At 34.9% G+C, this 20,354-nt stretch overlaps 1 protein-coding gene across 1 annotated transcript; it reads right to left on the bottom strand.

The window, feature by feature from the left end:
- Positions 1-5,146: 5,146 nt before the first annotated feature.
- On the bottom strand, positions 5,147-8,780 carry LOC125211423. The gene is made up of 7 exons (XM_048111199.1): positions 8,447-8,780; positions 8,036-8,121; positions 7,476-7,622; positions 7,260-7,368; positions 6,014-6,137; positions 5,655-5,925; positions 5,147-5,557 (listed from the first exon to the last, which is right to left on the bottom strand). Exons 1-7 carry the CDS (start codon positions 8,571-8,573, stop codon positions 5,450-5,452), a joined length of 972 nt encoding a protein of 323 aa, XP_047967156.1. The 5' UTR covers positions 8,574-8,780; the 3' UTR covers positions 5,147-5,449.
- Positions 8,781-20,354: the final 11,574 nt, after the last annotated feature.

Here is a 20,354-nt window from a genome sequence, read left to right as displayed (position 1 = left end):
GAGTCTCTGCCCCAAAAATCCCACACATGAAAACAATTCAATCTCCTCACCATTAATCTTTCTTGAATTCTTCACTCTCCTCTCGTACTCCTCTGCTACCAAGATTGCAATATCTGCCATTTTTCAACAATACGACTATAATTAATCTCTCTCTAGAATTATGTTTTGTTTCAGCTATGGTGGATAATTGGTGGGGTTTTAAAGTGGTGGGAGAGATTTTGGATAAGGTTGCCAGGTGATGAATGAATCGTACAAGGTTTTTGCATTATTTTATGCCACCATTGATGAGGAGACTACTTCATATAATAAATAAATTAATTAATTACTTAACTCTTTCCTCGAAATTTTGACACAATTTACTATTTCGGTCCGTCTCTAAAAATTTAACACACTTTACTTTTTATTATTTTTGATAGTGGATCTTATATTCCACTAACTCATTCATACTCACATTTATTATAAAACTAATACTTTAAAAGTAGGACCCAGATTCCACTAACTTTTTCAATTCATTTTTAATTACATTTCTTAAAACTCGTGACGGATCAAAGTATGTCAAAATTTGAGAGACAGCGTAGTAATTAATTAATTAATTTAATTTTCTATTACTATGATATTGCAGCCGGTTTCTGTGGTCATAGGGGATGAATAATAAGTACTGCTTTGCCGACCAAAATGGAGTAGCAGTTTTCTAAAGATTGCACTAATATATGAGTTAAAAAGTGGTTCACTTTTTGGATAGATCTGAAGAATTAGAAGTAAATTATTTATTGAATATACATCTAAATTTGAAAGTTTCACTAATGATGACTTCTAAACCGGCAATTAGTTGGATATCCTTTTCATACAGGCCTGCATTTTCTTCTATTTCTCATTTTCTAAAGTCCTAACATTTTTTTAATGAGATACGAGATCTTTTTTCTTGGAAGGTTTGTTATTTTTAATAAGGGAGAACATTTTGGTGAGATGAATAAATTATGTAGAGTTGCTTTAACTAAATAGCTTTGGCTAAACGTAAGCCAATTAGTTAGAAAAATAGTGCATGAATTAATTTGATAATTATTATGTGGTGTAATTCAAGTGCTTTCTCCATCCGTAAATAAAAAACACCTTGTAATTTCACGAGTTTTATCAAATTATTTATTTTTATAAGTATGGTAGAACCAAAATTTATTCGAACATGAATTTCGATCAATGTCTTGAAAAAATGACCAAAAAGGAAAAGAAACGAGACACGTGTCAATTTATTCGGGGAAAATGGACTGTATGTGAGAAACCACATTGAAATTTGTGAGGAATGGCGGTGGATCAGAACCACGTGCGCCGAAATGGTACAACTACTTTCAGCGCCTCTGCCTTTGCCGCTTGTACTCTTGATTTTTTTACCTATTCTTTTCCACCGATTTATTGCTTTGCAATTATTCTATGAACCCAGAAAATTATTACTCCTACAGTCTTGCTAGATAAATGTTATAGAAAAAAAGAATTTTTTCTTCGATACGGTGAATATAAGATTTAGGCCATCGTATAAGTGCCTAGGTTTACAGTTTCAGCGGTTAATCGTGAAATTGTAATCGATGGTTACAGTTTTAAATCAGAACCAGGAGTATTTATTCGAACCGAAATCGTCGATTTTAGAATCGTGGTTCGGTTCACGTTCAAAAATTTTCGGATCGAAACCGGAAAAACGTTGAAAAACCGTGAAATCGAGCCGGAACCGCAAAAAGCCGCCAAAAACCGTCATTTTGGAACCGTGAAAAACCGTCGGTTCAGAACCGAGACTGACAATTTTGGAACCGGAGCCATAACCGCGAAACACCCTCGCGGTTCGGTTCGATTCCGATTCGCCAATTTCCAGAACCGGAACTATGGGCACCTCTAGGCCCCCGGAATGTGAGTGTTTTTTTATTTTTATTTGGTAATCTCGAGTTCGAAAACTCGCTTAAAAGTTGATTTTGAAGAACTCAGCTTTAGTCCGAGTTTTCCACTTAATGATATTCACTTAATTCCATAAAAGATGTCTCACTATATTTTTTTAGTTTGTTCCACTAAAGATGTCATATCTCAATTTTTAGAAAAAGTTCTCTCACAGTAATATTAATATTGTATTCTCTCTTTCCATCTAACAAACAAAACAAAACTCCTAAAATCTTGTGTCGTCCCACAAGTGTGACATATTTTGTGGGACGTTTATTTACCCTTTATACTTCTTCCGTCCACGAAAAATATAGCACATTTGCCATTTTTGGTCTACAAAAAATAGAGCACATTTAAAAAAGAAAAGTTTTCAACAACTTCTCTCTTACTTTTTATCTTCTCTCTTACTATACCAATTCTATATTAAAACTCATGTCGTTCACAATGTGTCCTATTTTTTTTGGACGGAGGGAGTATTATTTTACTTTTACATAATTATATAATTAAAATTGTTATATTTAGCTATTATTCACTCAAAAAAATAATGTTATTTTATTTAAAAGTTAAAATAAAATTTAGACTAAAGTCCAATTTTGGTCTCTTACACTTGTCCTAAAATTCTTTTTGGTCTCATACATTATGTTTGTGACATTTTGGTCCCTAACATATTGTTTTGATATCTTTTGGTCCCAAACAAGGTCACAAACTAAATGTATGAAACCCAAAAAGAATTTTATGGAAAATGTAGGTGACCAAAATTGGACTTTAATCCTAAATTATAATTAAGTTATTAAATTTGTCAAACATTTTGACCGTTAACTAAAAAAATAACTCTCTCCGTCCCCGATTAAGAGTTACACTTTGACCGGGCACGAGTTTTAAGAAATGTAAAGAAAAGTTGGTTGAAAAAGTTAGTGGAATGTTGGACCCATTTTTTTTATAGGGGTAACTGATTTTAAAGTCATCAACTTTCCATGAATTCCGGTTTTTCCCACGAACTTTAAAAAGTTCGTGTAATGTCACGAACTTTATTGTCGGTTGCCATTTTCCCTCGTCAGGTTTTCCGGTCTGATTCAAACTGTTCGTTTCCTATTAAGACAATGTTCAAATTCTTTTATCTTACTGTTGTTATCTTCGTCTTTGAAATAGCTTCGTGTGGGTACCTTGTACGCCTCAATCGGAACTAGAATGAAGAAGTTATGGTCATTTGATGAAGGCTGCGACCTTTGTGCGACCTTGTACTATCATAATGATCATAACTTCTTTATCCGATTTCAGATTGAAGCATACAAGGTACCCACGCGAAGCTATTTCAAAGACGAAGATAACGATAGTAAGATAAAAGAATTTGGACAATGTCTTAATAGGGAACGAACAGTTTGAATCAGACCGGAAAACCTGACAGCTGGGAAAAATGACAACCGACAATAAAGTTTGTGACATTACACGAGCTTTTTAAAGTTCGTGGGAAAAACCGGAATTCATGGAAAGTTGGTGACTTTAAAAGCAGTTATCCCTTTTTTATATTGGTTTTATAATAAAATATGAGTAAATTGAATTATGAAATGTGGGACCTACTTACTATTTACGGTAAAAATGAAGTGTAACTCTTAATTGGGGACAGACCGAAATAGAAAAGTGTGACTCTTAATCGGTGACGGAGGGAGTAGTTATTTTGGATCAAAACAATATGTTAGGGACCAAAAGGCTACAAACTTGATGTATGTGACCAAAATGATTTTTTCAGCAAATATAAGGGACTAAAATTGGACTTTGGTCAAAAATTTATTTAGTTGAATGTTTTATTTTTCTAATAATTAAATTACTAGTATCATTTTTATCCTTTATATTATTCTACTTTTAATATTAATTATATAAATGAAAATTTATTACTCCAATTCATTAAAAAAAGCAATATTATTTTGTAATTTATACTTTAAAATTAAATATAGCAAATTAATTAATAGAACAAGTTTGGCAGGCGCCATCCTTGACCCCTTATGCAAGCATAGCAATTCGTTTTTCTGCTCGGATATTAATTAAAGTTAAAGCTGAATTTCTCAAATTTAGAAATGCCAAATGAAATTTAAAACAAAATCCAGTTTTGAGAGCTTCAAAGCATCCTCATCCATGGCTCTTGCTAAAGAGCATGGAAGTGGGTCCGGATTCAGATTTTAAGAAATGTAAAGAATAGTGGGTGGAAAAAAAGTTAATGGAATAGAGGTCCGTCCCACTTGTATATATTAGTTTTAAATTAAATGTGAGTGAAATGAGTTAGTGGAAGGTGTGACTCTATTACTATTTATGGTAAAAAATTGAACCGGGACTCCTATTCGCAGACGAACTAAAATGAAAAAACGGGACTCCTATTCGCGGACGGAGAGAATACTTTATACGCCTAACAGAAACACGTATATTGGTGAAATCAATAGTACTCCTATTACAAAATAGGGGGTTTGTTGTTGTTTTGTTCGCCTAATTTGTTTTCATCTGATCAGTACACGTGTCGTCATTAATAGTTAAACACCATTACATGAATTCGGTAATCACTACTTTTTTAGAGTTTCAATCAAGTTTTATTGCTTTCATTCTTAGTGCAGTGACAAAACAAATAAAGAAACGAATGTTAGGTATGTTTGCTAGATAAGTACTACTAATATAACCTCCAAATTCATTCACATTCACGATACTCTCTCATTTCTATAAAAATTATGATATATTTTTTTATCCGTCCCATAAAACTATTTTATTTCCATTTATGAAAAAATTCACCCAAACTCATTACACATATAAATCAATTTATTTACAATTTATAAACTAAGATCCGCCATTAAAAACTAATAATAATAGGAGTTCACTATCCACTAACACTATTTTCACTATCCTTCTCGCCATTTTTTTTTTAATTTACCTATTATGCATTAATTCTCATGTCATCTCAAATGTCAATTTTTTGAGACGGATGAAATACTACTCCATATTTCTACGGAATTAATCACGGATTTATAAAATTAATCACGGATTTATAAAATTCAAGATTATAATGTAAAAAAGTGGAAGAACTTTCTTTACTTCGTACTATAACTTGCAAATTAATTGCACATGGTAGCACATGGGATGGGACTAAAATCCCAGCCATCATATGTCACATCCAATTAATCTTATTACTACTACAATACAATATATACATATATAGCTTTATTTAATTAAAGAAAAATTAAAAATATGGTGAGAAGAAAATCACTGATTCTATCGAATTCTTTAATTTCAGCAAATGAAATATTATACAATTAATACAGTTAGTTTCTGCTCATCCCAGAACAGGAGCACAGTTATCAATTCTTTAATTGCAGCAAATGAAAAATATAGGAATCAGTTAATATAGTTAGTTTCTTCTCACCCCAGAATATGAACCCAGATTGAAACCACATCAACTGCTACATTCTTCGTAACAGAAAAGGTGTAAACACTTACATCAGACAGCCGAAAATATACCGAATTACGCTACGTCTTATTGAACTCGTAAGGGTGTTTACAGAAGCCCGAGCGCCTTCAGCTGATTAACGTGCTCGGAGGGGAGAGACGGTGGCGACCAATCTCCACCGGTCATCTCATCGTCAACATCCTCAACGACGTATTCCTAATCGAAGTAATGTAGAAGCACGTTCACACAACAAGTAGTTGGGAAAACAACGAGGCTTGATGAAGAGATGGTAGACGTGAGAGAGCTCACTCACCTTTGTTAGCATTCGTTTGGCAAGGATGTGGTAGTGCCGTTGCCAAATCCTTTGCCCGACCATGGTGGCGACGAGGATAGTATAGAATATGCCGATGATGGTGAATAAACCTAGCACTACAATGGCCACTACTAACAGTATTGGCAATCCGGCTTCACCAGCGCCTCCCAGCCAACCACATTCACTGGCCGCCCCAGCGCAGCTCTCAAAGCATGTGGTACAATCAGTCCACATGCAAAGAGTGCCGGGTAAATGGCAGTCAGCACATACACTGCAAGAAATAGAAGACGACGACATAAAAAAGTTATAATAACGACCCATCTTATTACACAATACCTGCCTCAAAACAGATTGCGTACCCTGGATGGCAACAAGAAACGCACAATTCTCGACAAGGCTGAGCAAGATCACTCCGCACTCTTCTGTCGTAACAAGTTATAAAGCAACCGGATAAGCCCAGCAAAGCGAAAAACAATAATGCCCCTGTCAAAAATAAATGGGGGTTGCTTAGACATATTAGCATCAACATCTATGCCTATGCTTTAACTAATAAATCCCGGTTGAAGGATAGATATGCTACAAATAAGTGTGTGCTGATATATGCAAATGTCCCAATTAGTGCAACAATAAAACATGCATTCATTGTTGTATGAAATGAAACCATAGATTTTAAAACTAGTAGCACCGGATGATAATTTAACAGCTAGTTGTCAAATGACGAAACCAGCAACACCCAAAACAGTCCATTCTTGCAAATATGTTCAAAACTAAAGAATTTGTTCCCATAAGACTGACTTTTGACTGAAATTAGAAAGACGAATAAAGAACTCACAACTAAGATTATTATGAAGAGATTCTCATTCATTAACAAAACTACTCAACTACTCCTATATAGATATACTCACTCCGTCCTCAAAAAATAGACTAGTTATACTTACTATTTTGGGTTGTCCTCCAAAATTAGTCCAAGTCTTAATATAGAAAGTTTTTAACCAATTACACACCATTAATAATGTGGAGCGGAACCCACAAGTCACTAACACTACTTTCACTATCTTTTCTCTCTCTCTCACTTTTTCCCATCTCTCTCTTACTTTACCAATTGCACTTTAAAACCCGTGTCATTTACAAGTTTGTCTATTTTTTGAGGATGGAGGGAGTATTAAACTAAAAGTTTTATAGGATTTATCATACAAATTTTATCAGAAATGTAACTAAAAATCTTAAGATATGTAGATAAAAGTAAATATACTTCATTAAAGTAATCAAAAGCATACAGCATTGCATTTGAGGTGCATGCTTCAATTCACAGCAATCTTGTCTTACAATAAACATAAACATGCCTATATTTCAAACATCGGCTATATATAGTTCAACCATGCAATTAGAAGCATGTTTGGTAGTGTAGATAACTCATCTAGGGATTTTGATTAATAGAATTCAATCCCTAGATGAGTTATCTACCCTACCAAACATGCACTAGGTATCTGTAAAGAATATAATCTCATGACTTTGTGGAGGAAATTTGTTCAATTACAAAAGCACAAACAAATTAGATATAATAAACAATTATTTCACGATCATTGTGGACAAGAAATATTTTACCACATATATAGTAGAAACTCAATTCACTGTCGAAGCCCCAGATGTGACGTAGCCAAAATTTCTGATAACGATCTATAAGATACATTGAATATGCAAACAGACCAATAACCTGTAGCAAGTAGCATGGCTGTCATGATCGGACATTATAAGTATTAAACACACCCATCCTCACACACCCACAGTAAAAAGTTTAGATGCATATAGTCAAAGACCTACCAGTTGCACAGAGAAAAAGATAAACAAAATATCTCTAGTGACAAAAAATCGAAACTTCAATGTCCGCCATTTTCTATCAGCAACACCGTGTACTCTTATATAATACGGAGCCTTGCAAGTCGTGCAATGAGCAAAGGCAAACCCTTCCTGAAGGAAGAAAGAAATGTATTAACACCCTCCTACTCAAACACAAACTTTGAGGTTCACACGCACAAGTTGGTTGAAACAGAAACCTAAAGAACTTAAGAACAGCAAGAACAATGATAAATTCACCAAGGAAATTATAAACCAGCAGAGAATAACTGTGATGCCCTAAAGCCCTAAAATTAAGAATCTCAATATCTTGGCATTTCAACTGCAAAAAAGAGCAATTATTTCTTGTAGAAACATTTCCACCCAAAAATCAAAAAGGAAATGATAGAACTGCTGCATCGAAAAAACTAAAATTTGCCGGAGAATCAACATAAAATGCAGCAAAGCCACATTGCACAAGCAACTCCAATCATTATGAACATTTCAAACACAATTTATAATATCTAGAACTAAGAAAGCAGATTTACCTTCACGGCACGCCAATGATCAAGGCATTCCCGGTGAACGTACTTTGATGTGCCTTTGCACTTGCAAGGAGCAATAAAATCCCTACCTGATCACAATAAGAGTTGAGAGAGTCTCAAACCATTTTATTAGGTACAATTCAACTAGATCAGCTAATATATAACTACGCCCAAATTTGTAACTGCATTTCTCTCATCAATTACACAAGCTCTTTTGGAAAACCTCACAGCTAGAATGCAATCAAATTCGCAGCAAATTGCACGCCAATTTAAGGAAAACACACACACACACACACACACACAAAGGCAAGACGAATTTCATGAATGATTCAAAGCAAGACGACTTTTTTTCCACTGTAAAGAGAACCAGCAGGTAGAAATTGAGTAAAAAATTAGGGCTTTTGACCAATTTACCATCAGTTTCAAGGCAAATTCGGCACTGAATTTGCTCATCGGGGCCGGCCTCAAGGTCAATCTCGGAGGGGGCGGCGATCAGCGGCGGCGCCATCAGCGGTAAGGAATCCGATTGCTTGCCGCTCATGTTTAACACAATTTTCTACGGTAGAATTCAGCAATTCGAGTGAAATTTCACAAGGAGACACCCAAAAAAAACCCCTTTTGAAATTATCATGCGATTGTACGGCAATTTGGTTCCTCAGCACAAAAAAGGTCAGAGCATGAACTGAAGATTGACGAAGACGGCTAAGGGGCTTCAGAATTCAATCGCGAGTGAGGTGTAGTTTAAGATGAATCGAATAAATCAAAGAAGTGGAAAAAGAGAAATGACATATTTAGGAATATTATATTAAATGAAGAAAATTTAATTATTGGTAAAAAAAATTTAAGTGATATTGAGGAAAAATTTAATATATGGAATATAAATCTATATCCAATTAAAAAATTAAAATATGGACTGTCTATACTAATAAAAAGAGAATTTAGGATTATTTATAAAATTATTATTTCATAAGGAAATATGTTAAAAATTTAAAAGATAAAAATTATTGGACATCATTATTATCCAATAATAAAATAGAGAGAAGTTGGCTTTTCAAAAATTTCAAACATCTATAATCTAATTTATTATGCTATTAATAACATATTTTAAAAATTTGTTAATTGTTTATTTCATGCTATTGATAAAACATTACTAAAATATTACTTATTCCGTCCTAAAAAAAATTAGTTTACCATTTTGGACCGTCCCCCGACATTAGACATAGTCTAAATATGAAAATTTTTAACTAATTACACACCACTAATAATGTAGATCTCACAATCCACTAACACTACTTCTATTACCTTTTTCCTCTCTCTTTTTTATTTTTTTCCCTACTTTTATTTTACTAATTATACATTAAAACTCATGTCATATAAAAGTTTATTTATTTTTTGGGGTCAGAAGGAGTATAAAATTGTGTTTATCGACTTAAATTTTATTTAAGTTTTGATTATATTTAAAGTTAAAATAGTAGAATAATAATATTTATAAGATATTTCGTATCTGAAAAAACATAAACTTTTGAATACACGCGAAATGGTTCATATTTTTAAGGTCTAGAGAGAATAATATACACAAAAGGGGAATGTTATATTGCTAACTCATAACTTAATTGATAATTACAACTAAATAATAGCCATTAGATATTCAAATTAAGGACTTAGATTATTAATCCCTAAATGTCAATACGATCAATGAAAAACGTCAATAAGGCCATAGGATTAATTCCAAAAAATATCAATAGGAGTATTAATGTTAATTAACTACATGTTTAGTTATAACTAACTTTTAAAAGAAATCCCAAAACTTTAAATTCATATAACATATATCAAATTAAAGATAATTTCATAAGGATTCCAACGATATCCTACATGCATATGTTCCGACGTCAAAAATTGAAAAAAAAATTTTAAATTTTTAATTTTTTCGTACAGCAGAAATGTCAATATACTATATAAAATATGTCAATATAATACATGTAGAATGTCAATATAAGCAATGAGTTAACATCCTTAAAGCATTATGTTGACATTTTCAAAGCATTGTGTTAATAATTTCGAAACACTATATTGACATTTTCATCCAAAACCCTAATTTGAAGTTTTTTCTTATCTTTTTTGATTTCATTAATAAAAACGAAAATTACACGTGACAAATTGTAGACCACACGTTTTCTAAAATCTTATGGCCTTAAATTAGTTGTAATTAACAATTAAATGATGAGTTAGCAATTGATCACTCTCCATACACAAAATTATATGATATATTAAAAGATAAATAAAATTATGAAAAAAAATCGTAATAATAATAAAAAAGGCTCTATATATAATGAATTCAAAATGAATATATTTTGAAATTCTAAAATCTTAATACACTATAGTAACCAAATAAATTTTACTTTTTGGTCTCAATGTAATTGAGTCGTATTTCTTTCACTTTTTAGGTTGTATAAAGATAGTTGAATCATTTTCTATTTTAGCCAAAAAAAAAAAATTCTCTTTTACTTTACGTTTTCTTTCTCTTTCATACTTTTGATATGCTTGATTTTTGCATGAGTTTAGATACGAGATTTGATTGTAATTATTCATATTTATTTGGCCAAAAATCAATGTGATTATATCTTGTTTTCTACTATTCCTTCCGTCCGCGAATAGGAGTCCCGTTTTACTATTTTAGTCTATCCGCGAATAGGAGTCCCGGTTCACTTTTACCATAAATGGTAATAGGGTCTCACCTTCCACTAACTCATTTCACTCACATCTCATTTAAAACTAATATATACAAGTTGGAGTTGTTGGACCCCCATTCCACTAACTTTTCTCTACCCATTTTTCTTAACATTTCTTAAAACCTGTGCTGCCAAAGAATGGGACTCACAATGACGGACGGAGGGAGTATATTGGTATTTTGACCGTTTGTGTGAGATGTGCAGAAACGAGCTTAAATAGGATGAACCGCAGTCCCGAGCTCAGCCAACGACTCGCTGAGTGTACACTCAACGACTTGTTGGAACGTCCACTGACTTATTCTTCCTAAAGTATAAAAAGGCAATGTACACACGTTTCAACGCTACTTTTTCAGCTCCCAAAATACCATAAAATAAGATGAGAGCTATTGTGAAGACTTTGATCATCAAGACTAAGATTTCACATTGTTCAACTCATATCTTGGATAAACTTATTCTTCATATTTCTCTTGTTTTGATAGATTACTCTTGCACTTTTTATTAGCACTAAACAAACCTGCAAGTATACAGAATAGATCTAGTATAGTTAAAGGTCAGTACCAGATATCGAACACAGCGAAAACAATCACATATCAACTATCAATTATTAAGCTTCTTTAACTATTTAGAAACACGATTTGTTTTGGTTTTAAGACCTAAAAACTTGAAAATTAAAGAAAACAAATAAAACAATCGCGGATAAAACACATAGATAAGACATATGAAAAAGGGGAATTCCAGAGATGTGCTTTTATGGTTTATACAAGTTCCAACTACAACACTCAAGCACACAGTTCAAAGCTTTACTAGAACGAGCCATATATAAGTATTGCCCATGCGGCAAAAAATAGATCACACACTAGGGTCGTTAATCTTAGATTTGTTGGGGTTTGGTGCCCCTTGCACAGCGGAAGACTTGTACAAAACAAATAAATCAGACGTAGGATCTATTTGACCGATTATGCAATTAATCAATTCACATGTTAAACAGATAATTGCATGCTAGAACGCAAATAATTCATGCTCATAAAAAATAAATCCTAAACATGATTTCTACGGTTTAGAGTTACCGATTTGATTCTCCAAAGAATCGACGATTGCTCGCGCCTTCTCCACGTGATGATCTTCGATACTAGACCACGGATCTTCTCTCTGGTTCCCGAACTGTATCTCGATATCGGGGTGGGCTGATCTTATCAAAATACTAGGACTCGAATAAAGAAGACAGAAGAAATCCTTCTCCAATTAGGAGAGAAATTCGAACTCCTCTAGGTAGAGGGGGACGAAAATTATGAATAATAATAATGAATGAATGATTTCTGTCTCCTTTATTCTCCTATTTATATTAAGTTCATTTGGGGCCCAGACAGGGATCTATGGAAGGTTTTAGATATGGGCTCGCCCAATTAGCTTTTTACTAATTAAATTGAACCCACAATTTAATACAAGCTTATATTGGAATATTACGAGCAACCACTACAGAAGTAATATTGAACTCTCCCCATCCAAATCCGAAATTACAAGTAATCCGGGTTTCCGTTATTTATATTATTTATTTCCCGCGCTTAAGATATAAATGTCCATTAATTAATCAATGTCTGCTATGGACTTAATTAATTAACATCTTATTAATTCCAAGAGTGGACTTAGCAAGAAACACTTATTTATTATTCATAGAGTAATAAAACTCCAACTGGCCAGTTTTTCGAATAATAAAACCTTGTTCGAGCTCCTCTTGAGGACATTATCAAACGAGACTCATCTCGCGCACGTTTCAACATAATAGCAATCCTAGCACCGCTAGATATTAATCACCACTACCCAATATATCAGGATTATTGGGTTGCGAAAAACCCGCACCATTTGATAAGTCAAAGTAGTGCATAATCAATACCGTATGCTCAATGCTAACATATGTTGATTAAGAAATAGTATTTTATCAAGACCTAGTCTTTCAGTAGATAGCATAAAGACACGTCTTGCTTGTTAGATCCGTTCAGTGCTATACCACACCAATGTCATCTTATTTCAAGTAAGGCTTAGAAATATGCGGACCTGACATTGCAACCTTTCACGATAGGTAGCCAAAGCCTATCTAGGTTGTGAAATTCTTCTTTTTCTTTTGCAAAACATTGCATAGATCTAACCGTCTTACCTTAAAGTGGACGACGCCCACAACCGGTCTACTAAGCAAAAGACTTAGACTTTGTTTACTTCTTATGCATTTAAATGTTTGTAAACCATCTTATAAATGCACAAGCAAACACAATGTAATAATAATAGTGATTCTATTCGTGCGAGACTGCTCGAATAATACTGAATCGGGTTAAAAGTGGATTGTAGAGTTTTACGTATACAAGCAAGATTCTATTCGCGCGAAACTTGCTCGAAACATGCTTTTCAGTATACCAAACCTAACTTGTGACCTTAATTAAATTGAATTTTGCCATGAAAATTAACTCTCACTTTTGTTCCTCAGAATATACGAAATCCCTCAACAATTAGAACAATCTCTATTCGTGCGAGACTGCTCGAATAATACTGAATCGGGTTAAAAGTGGATTGTAGAGTTTTACGTATACAAGCAAGATTCTATTCGCGCGAAACTTGCTCGAAACATGCTTTTCAGTATACCAAACCTAACAAGATTAACAACTCCCTAAAGCATATAAGACTCCTTGTTTTCACTCTCAATTAAAAGTACCGTTTTAAGTTAAATTAATTCCAGTGTTAACTAATTTATTCTAACATGCGAATCCTCTTTCGATTGCTTTGCAAGCCAATAAATGATCATAAGAATGTGTCACGCTAGCATGAAACATTATCTAATGCTTAGAATAAAGCAAGCAATGAACAAAACGAATATTAAATGAATAAAAACTCTATAAACAAAACTCGTTACTAACACATCCCTAGAATTATATGAATTTAGCTACTCATAGACAAATATACTTGTGACGCCCCGGAATTTCGTTCCCTTCTTTCGAGATAAATCGGATTTAGTAGCTTAATTAAATTCCTTCTACAAGCCATGTAATCATAGTTATCGTTGTAATTTTCGACTTTGGAGTAATCTAAGTATTTTCGTTGGAAGAAATAAAATGCAAGGAAATTTATGTGTTCAAGGATAAAAGTAAAGGCTATCCTTTTACTAGATAAATATTTGAGGAATAAGATATATAAGAATGTTGGAGATACATCTAGCACATGTTTACATACGTGAGAGTGACAACACACACATCTATTCTACACCATTTATCCTACAACACTAATCAACAAGTTTGGAAGCTAGCTATTTTGGTGATGGAGCCAAAGGATCTCTAGAGGAGCATCTTCTTTCTTTCTCCTTCACTCTCTTTCTCGAAAAAAGGCAGCCACAAGACTCCAAAGCTCCAGCCATGTACCTGCAAATTAACACAAGAATAGGGGTTAGAAGATGACTCACAAATACAAAGGAAGGGAGGCACAAGCTCATTTAAGAAAGGGAAATAGTAGAGCTTGAGATCAGCCTCTTTTTGGCACATTCTCAACTAGTATCAATGAGGAATCAAAGACAAATGAGCATGGTAAAATGAGCCTCTACACAAGCCCAATATAGACGTGAGTCAAATCCTCTTTTCCCCATCGTTCAAGGCTGAGGAAGCAGCCAAGAGAGACATCCACACATACACCAAAGTAGTAAGAATAACATGAACATGAAGCTCAAAAGAGGTAGAGCTGACAGCCCCAAAATAGGAGCCTTTGCCTCCAAGTCTCAAGCACAAACAACCAAGAGTAGAGCACTATGTAAGCAGCCTCATCTCTCTTCTCCTCCCCACAAAATCGACGCCCCAAACTCACATAAAGTCAAGGGATACCGCAAAGGGAGGAGGAGCAAGGAGGAGATTTTGAGGCTGGACATCAGTCTCATCCGAGAGGATTCATCAAAGTGAGGTAACAACCTCAACACCCAATAACCTTTGCATCATGTAGAACAACAAATAGATAGCACAAGAACTTAGAAATTTCCATAAGATCCTCACATCAAGTATGGAACAGTAGCATAGAATAATGGCAGAGTGGCCAAAATTAAGGACTCTTTCCAGTAGCCAAACTCTTTCTCAAGATCAACATTAGAACAACATAATCAAATTCTCAGTTACCAAATAGTTCTAAATCAATATCGCAAAGCAAGGAAATAAGTTTAAGGGAAAGAGGGAAAGAGGACTTAGCTTAAGTGTAAAATTGACCGGCGACGACGGGACACCGAGGAGCTCTGCGGAGCAGCTGCAAGCCGCGGCTGAGAGAGGGAGAAGGAGGCGATGCTTCCTCTCTACTGTCGGATTTGCCGAGGGTGGAAGCGCTCGACAGAGGACGTGAAACGGAGGGCATTCGACGAAGGGCGTACTGCCTCCCGGAGAGATCGACGGAGCAGTGATGAGAAAGAGAGAGAAAAGAGGAAGGAGGCGGTGGCGATGCGTGCCGAGCGCTGCCGGCGACGCACAGGAGGTGCCGAACGGAGCAGCGGTGGGTGCGAGGAGAAGACGCCGCCGTGTTCTTCGATTTGGGAATTTAAGTTGGTTTTGAGATAAATAGAGAGGAAGAAAAGGAAGGAAGGAGATTCAGCGGAGGAGTGGACGAACTCCGGCGACACGGAGCAATATCGATTTCACCGGAGGAGGCGTGTGGTTGAGGGCGAGATGCGCCGTCGTGTTCTCTTCAATTTAGAGATTTGGAGTAATTGAGTTGGAAGAAGAAGAAGAGAGAGATCGATGGACTAAGATAAAGGAGAAGGAAAATGGGATGATGATTTAAATTATTTGGGCTACCTCTTTTTATTTTAGTATGGGCCATTTAATTGGCTAAGTGGGCTGCTTGAGTAGATTTAAATTAAAATAGAAGGTGTGCCGATTTTTATGAATGAAAGAAATAAGTGGAGATTATTATTGGGCCAAGATTTAATTATGGGAAGTTGGATGGGATTAATTTAAGGACTTGAGTTGGAGCTCAATTAATTAATTCCTGAATAATTGCTAAGTTTCCAAAGATGGAAAATTTTGAATTGGAGCTCGAAGGTCGAGGAATAAACTTCCAAATAATTTATTTAGATTCTGGGAAAAATTTAGTAGGAAAGAGGGAGACGCGAAAGCCGACCGGCGTCGCCCCGCGACACCATAGGTGGCCTTAAGAAAAATCCGAAGAAAAGAATTTTAGAAGAGACTTTCCAAGTATTCCTATTCTTGTAAATAAGGGCCGAGTATTTGTTTAGAGAAAATAGAATTTCTCCAAAGTTAATAAAGAGAATAAATAAACTCTGCAGAGTAGTGAAGCCGAGGTAGGATTTAGAAAAATCCTATAAGACGAGACTGAGATATAGGTGCTATCCAATAGGATGCATGCATTCTTTCTAAAGAAAATTAGTTCAAGTATTAATTAGCGTGCTACGCTATTTATTTTCAAGGGATAAATTGCTCAAGGGCGAGTGAGGCCAAAGCGAGTATTTGAGTTGAGACATAAGCATATCAGGTGGGCTTTCTTTTAATATCCAGCACTATAGTGTGGATATAAAGCAAATACTTGTGAAATTATGAAAAATCATCTTTTCTCAAATGAAGCAGTGATTATTTTAAAGTTGTTGTCATGCCATAAAATGTTTGTTTTGAGGCCTATCTGTTGGGGTTGTAGCCCGCGGGTTTTGGCGATGCCAGCCCGAGTTTAACGAATTCGGTTCCCAATAGGACCGCAAATCCTGTTCGGAATAACGTGCACGCGAGCCGTGAGCCATCAACGGTTGGCCGACGATGTGTCAGCCCTGAACCGATACACGATTCTCAGATAAGGCGAGGATTCAAAAGAACTTAGACTGCAGTCAGACTTTTAGCTCACAAAAGAATTTAGTATGCTCGGGCCTTTTAAGAAAACCCCCGTGCGATACTGTGGATGGATGACAACTATATATTGTATGTTTTGTTTTCGGCATGTATCCACTGAGTACTCCTGTACTCAGCCCTGCATGTATTTATATATCTGCAGGTTGAACGTCAATAGGATGGAGAAATGATCGGAGTCGATGCTACTAAATATTCCAGTGGATCTTTTCGCGATTCGTGTCTTCATACACGAAGTCGTCTAGTATGGACTTATTCCGCTGCTCTTTTGTGAAGTGAGACGTCTTAGAATCTCACCATCGAACTCTGATTTATTGATGTAATATTTATTCTAGTTCTAAGACCATGAAATGATACATTTGACTTCTATTCTATGATATGAATTGACTTGGCCTTTGGGCATATTCTCAAGTTCTTTCGCCTTTTCTTTCCCCGTTTCTTTAATCCCTCTCATTAGTCGCGGTTTACCCGCTTTCGCTATCCTTAGCAATGTGCGGTCGTGACAATACTAAACCCATAGTTTGTAAGGAAAACATAGAAAACGTAAGAATTAAGATAATAGATCCCAAAGGTTTTGCTTTCAAGCTTCAAAAACCCTCAAAGTATGGTGGTAGAAGATGGTAGACGGTCTCAAAAGTAATTCTCAGATGTAGAATGCAGCAAGAGGTTCCTTTGATGAAGCTATGGAGGGTTTTTATTGTTAGATTTGGTATACTGAAAAGCATGTTTCGAGCAAGTTTCGCACAAATAAAATCTTGCTTGTATACGTAAAACTCTACAATCCACTTTTAACCCGATTCAGTATTATTCGAGCAGTCTCGCACGAATAGAATCACTATTATTAGTACATTGTGTTTGCTTGTGCATTTATAAGATGTTTTACAAACATTTAAATGCATAAGAAGTAAACAAAGCCTAAGTCTTTTCCTTAGTAGACCGGTTGTGGGCGACGTCCACTTTAAGGTAACACGATCAATTCTACGCAATGCTTTTCAAAAGAGAAAGAAGAATTTCACAATCTAGATAGGCTTTGGCTAACTATCGTGAAAGGTTGTAATGTCAGTCCGATTATTTCTAAGCCTTACTGAAATAAGATGACATTGGTGTGGTATAGCACTGAACGGATCTAACAGCAAGACATGTCTTTATGCTATCTACTGAAAGACTAGGTCTTGATAAAATACTATTTCTTAATCTACATATGTTAGCATTGAGCATACGGTATTGATTATGCACTACTTTGACTTATCAAATGGTGCGGGTTTTTCGCAACCCAATAATCCTGATATATTAGGTAGTGGTGATTAATATCTAGCGGTGTTAGGATTGCTATTATGTTGAAACGTGCGCGAGATGAGTCTCGTTTGATAATGTCCTCAAGAGGAGCTCGAACAAGGTTTTATTATTCGAAAAACTGGTCAGTTGGAGTTTTATTACTCTATGAATAATAAATAAGTGTTTCTTGCTAAGTCCACTCTTGGAATTAATAAGATGTTAATTAATTAAGTCTATAGCAGACATTAATTAATTAATGGACATTTATATCTTAAGCGCGAGAAATAAATAATATAAACAACGAAAACCCGGATTACTTGTAATTTCGGATTTGGATGGGGAGAGTTCAATATTACTTTTGTAGTGGCTGCTCGTAATATTCCAATATAAGCTTGTATTAAATTGTGGGTTCAATTTAATTAGTAAAAAGCTAATTGGGGGAGCTCATATCCAAAACCTTCCATAGATCCCTGTCTGGACCCAAAAGGAACTTAATAAAAATAGGAGAATAAATGAGACAGGTTTATTCATTAGCTTCATGGTGTATTTTTCATTCCTTTCTCTACAAGGAGGACGAATTTTCTTTGATTTTCTCCTCCGTGAGAATTTCAGCTCCTCCTTCGTGAGGAATTTTTCTATCTCTTTTATTTAAGTCCTAGTATCCCGGTGAGATCAGCCCACACTGATATCGGAATACAGTTCGGGAACCAGAGAGAAGATCCGTGGTCTAGTATTGAAGATCATCACGTGGAGAAGGTGCGAGCAATCGACGATTCTTTGGAGAATCAAAATCGGTAACCCTAAACCGCAAAATCATGTTTTAGGATTTATATTTTCTAAGCATGAATTATTTGCGTTCTAGCATGCAATTATCTGTTTAACATGTGAATTGATTAATCGCATAATCGGTCAAATAGATCCGTATCTGATTTATTTGTTTTGTACAAGTCTTCCGCTGTGCAAGGGGCACCAAACCCCAACATTTATAACCTCCAAGTCGTGTAATGATATGTCAATTCTTCAGCATAGTACGGTAAGTCTTGGAGAGAAAGTATGGCAAATTTCATGCGCTGCGTTTTCCCAGTGGTAGTTGACCAACATTATGTAGCTTATGGACTCTGATGAGTGGTCGTTGGTCGTGTTCTCCTTTTCAGTTCAAAATTTCAAGACGGGCCGTTGCATGGACAGTGGTCGATGAGTGCCAACGGCCCCTGAGTGAGGTCTAGCGGACCGCTGGTACTTCCAACTTCGACCTTTTCTACTCCCTATGTCCCATAATAGATGTCACACTTTCCTTTTTAATTTGTCCCACAAAAGATGTCACATTTCCTCTTTTAGAAAAAGTTCACTCTCACATCAATTAAAAAATTATATTTTCTCTCACCACGTAACACACGAAATAACATCTCCTAAAATCTCGTGCCATTTCCCAAGTGTGACATCTATATGGGACAGAGGGAGTATCTTTTTAGGCTCTATTTTGCATATTTCTCATAAAATACGTAAAATACCAATATAGACAAAATATGTAAATAATGACCATGTAGCACCTTTGTCACTCAAAACGGACCACATAAAGGGTTTAAAATAGTGCAGAATTTAAGCGTATCAATTACTTTTGTGTTTCCGTTTTAAACATAAGTAGCTAAACCTCTTTTGTGGAATTTTTGGTGAAGACTATTACTATGGACATGTTTTGATTTATTGAATTGAACTTTTTCCTAAACTCTTGTGATTATCTTGATTGGTCTTGTGTTTTTATCGTTCTTTTGTCTGACCAACTTTAGAACTTTGATAGTAAGCGAAATTAATTAAGAGATAATTAGCTTTCCGTGGCTGAGGGTACAAAAAACAATTAGAGTATCTGCACTTGAGAAAAGAGATGCCTTAGTGAGGGCTTGAGTTTGAAGAGCTATATGAGTTAGATTTGAAGTATTGAAATGAGACTTTGATATTAGAATTTAATCAATTGGGTAGGTGCACTCGAGAGATAGCTTATTCTATTGTAACAATTTTCTTAATAATCCTAGAGAAAAATAAAGGTAAAGGGTATGTGAGAATTGAGATTAATCATTATTAGGCCGTAATAGTTGGATCTTAAAATTCTATAATTTTTTCCATTTTTTTCTAAACCATTTTTTTTTTTTTTTTTCGTTTGCTATGGCTAATTAGCAGTAAGGATCTAGTAAACACTCAACATTTTAGTAGTCTGGATAGTGAAGGATAATAATTTGAAGCACTCAATCAGCTAATTAAGCTATTTAATCTATGTGGATACATACACTTGCAGGATAATATTTTAATAAAACAAAAGTGAGCCAATTTTATTTATTATTTGGTAATCCTTTATTCAAAAAATTAATATGAGAAAAACAATAATTATAATACTTATAATTTATACTTAAAAGGAGTATTATATATGGAGTATAATTTTATCTGCATATCGTCAATCAA

Source organism: Salvia hispanica, chromosome 3 (genome assembly GCF_023119035.1).
Source record: "Salvia hispanica cultivar TCC Black 2014 chromosome 3, UniMelb_Shisp_WGS_1.0, whole genome shotgun sequence".
Classification (NCBI taxonomy): domain Eukaryota; kingdom Viridiplantae; phylum Streptophyta; class Magnoliopsida; order Lamiales; family Lamiaceae; genus Salvia; species Salvia hispanica.
This window is presented reverse-complemented; position numbering and strand designations above follow the sequence as displayed.

What these genes read in the sequence shown, in the direction of transcription:
- LOC125211423 (XM_048111199.1), bottom strand. Translation starts at nt 8,573, where the DNA reads ATGAGCGGCAAGCAATCGGATTCCTTACCGCTGATGGCGCCGCCGCTG. An exon ending in TCTTTTTCTCTGTGCAACTG is followed by an intron (nt 7,369 to 7,475) that starts GTAGGTCTTTGA and finishes TACTTGCTACAG; the next exon opens with GTTATTGGTCTGTTTGCATA. An exon ending in GAGTTTCTACTATATATGTG is followed by an intron (nt 6,138 to 7,259) that starts GTAAAATATTTC and finishes TATTTTTGACAG; the next exon opens with GGGCATTATTGTTTTTCGCT.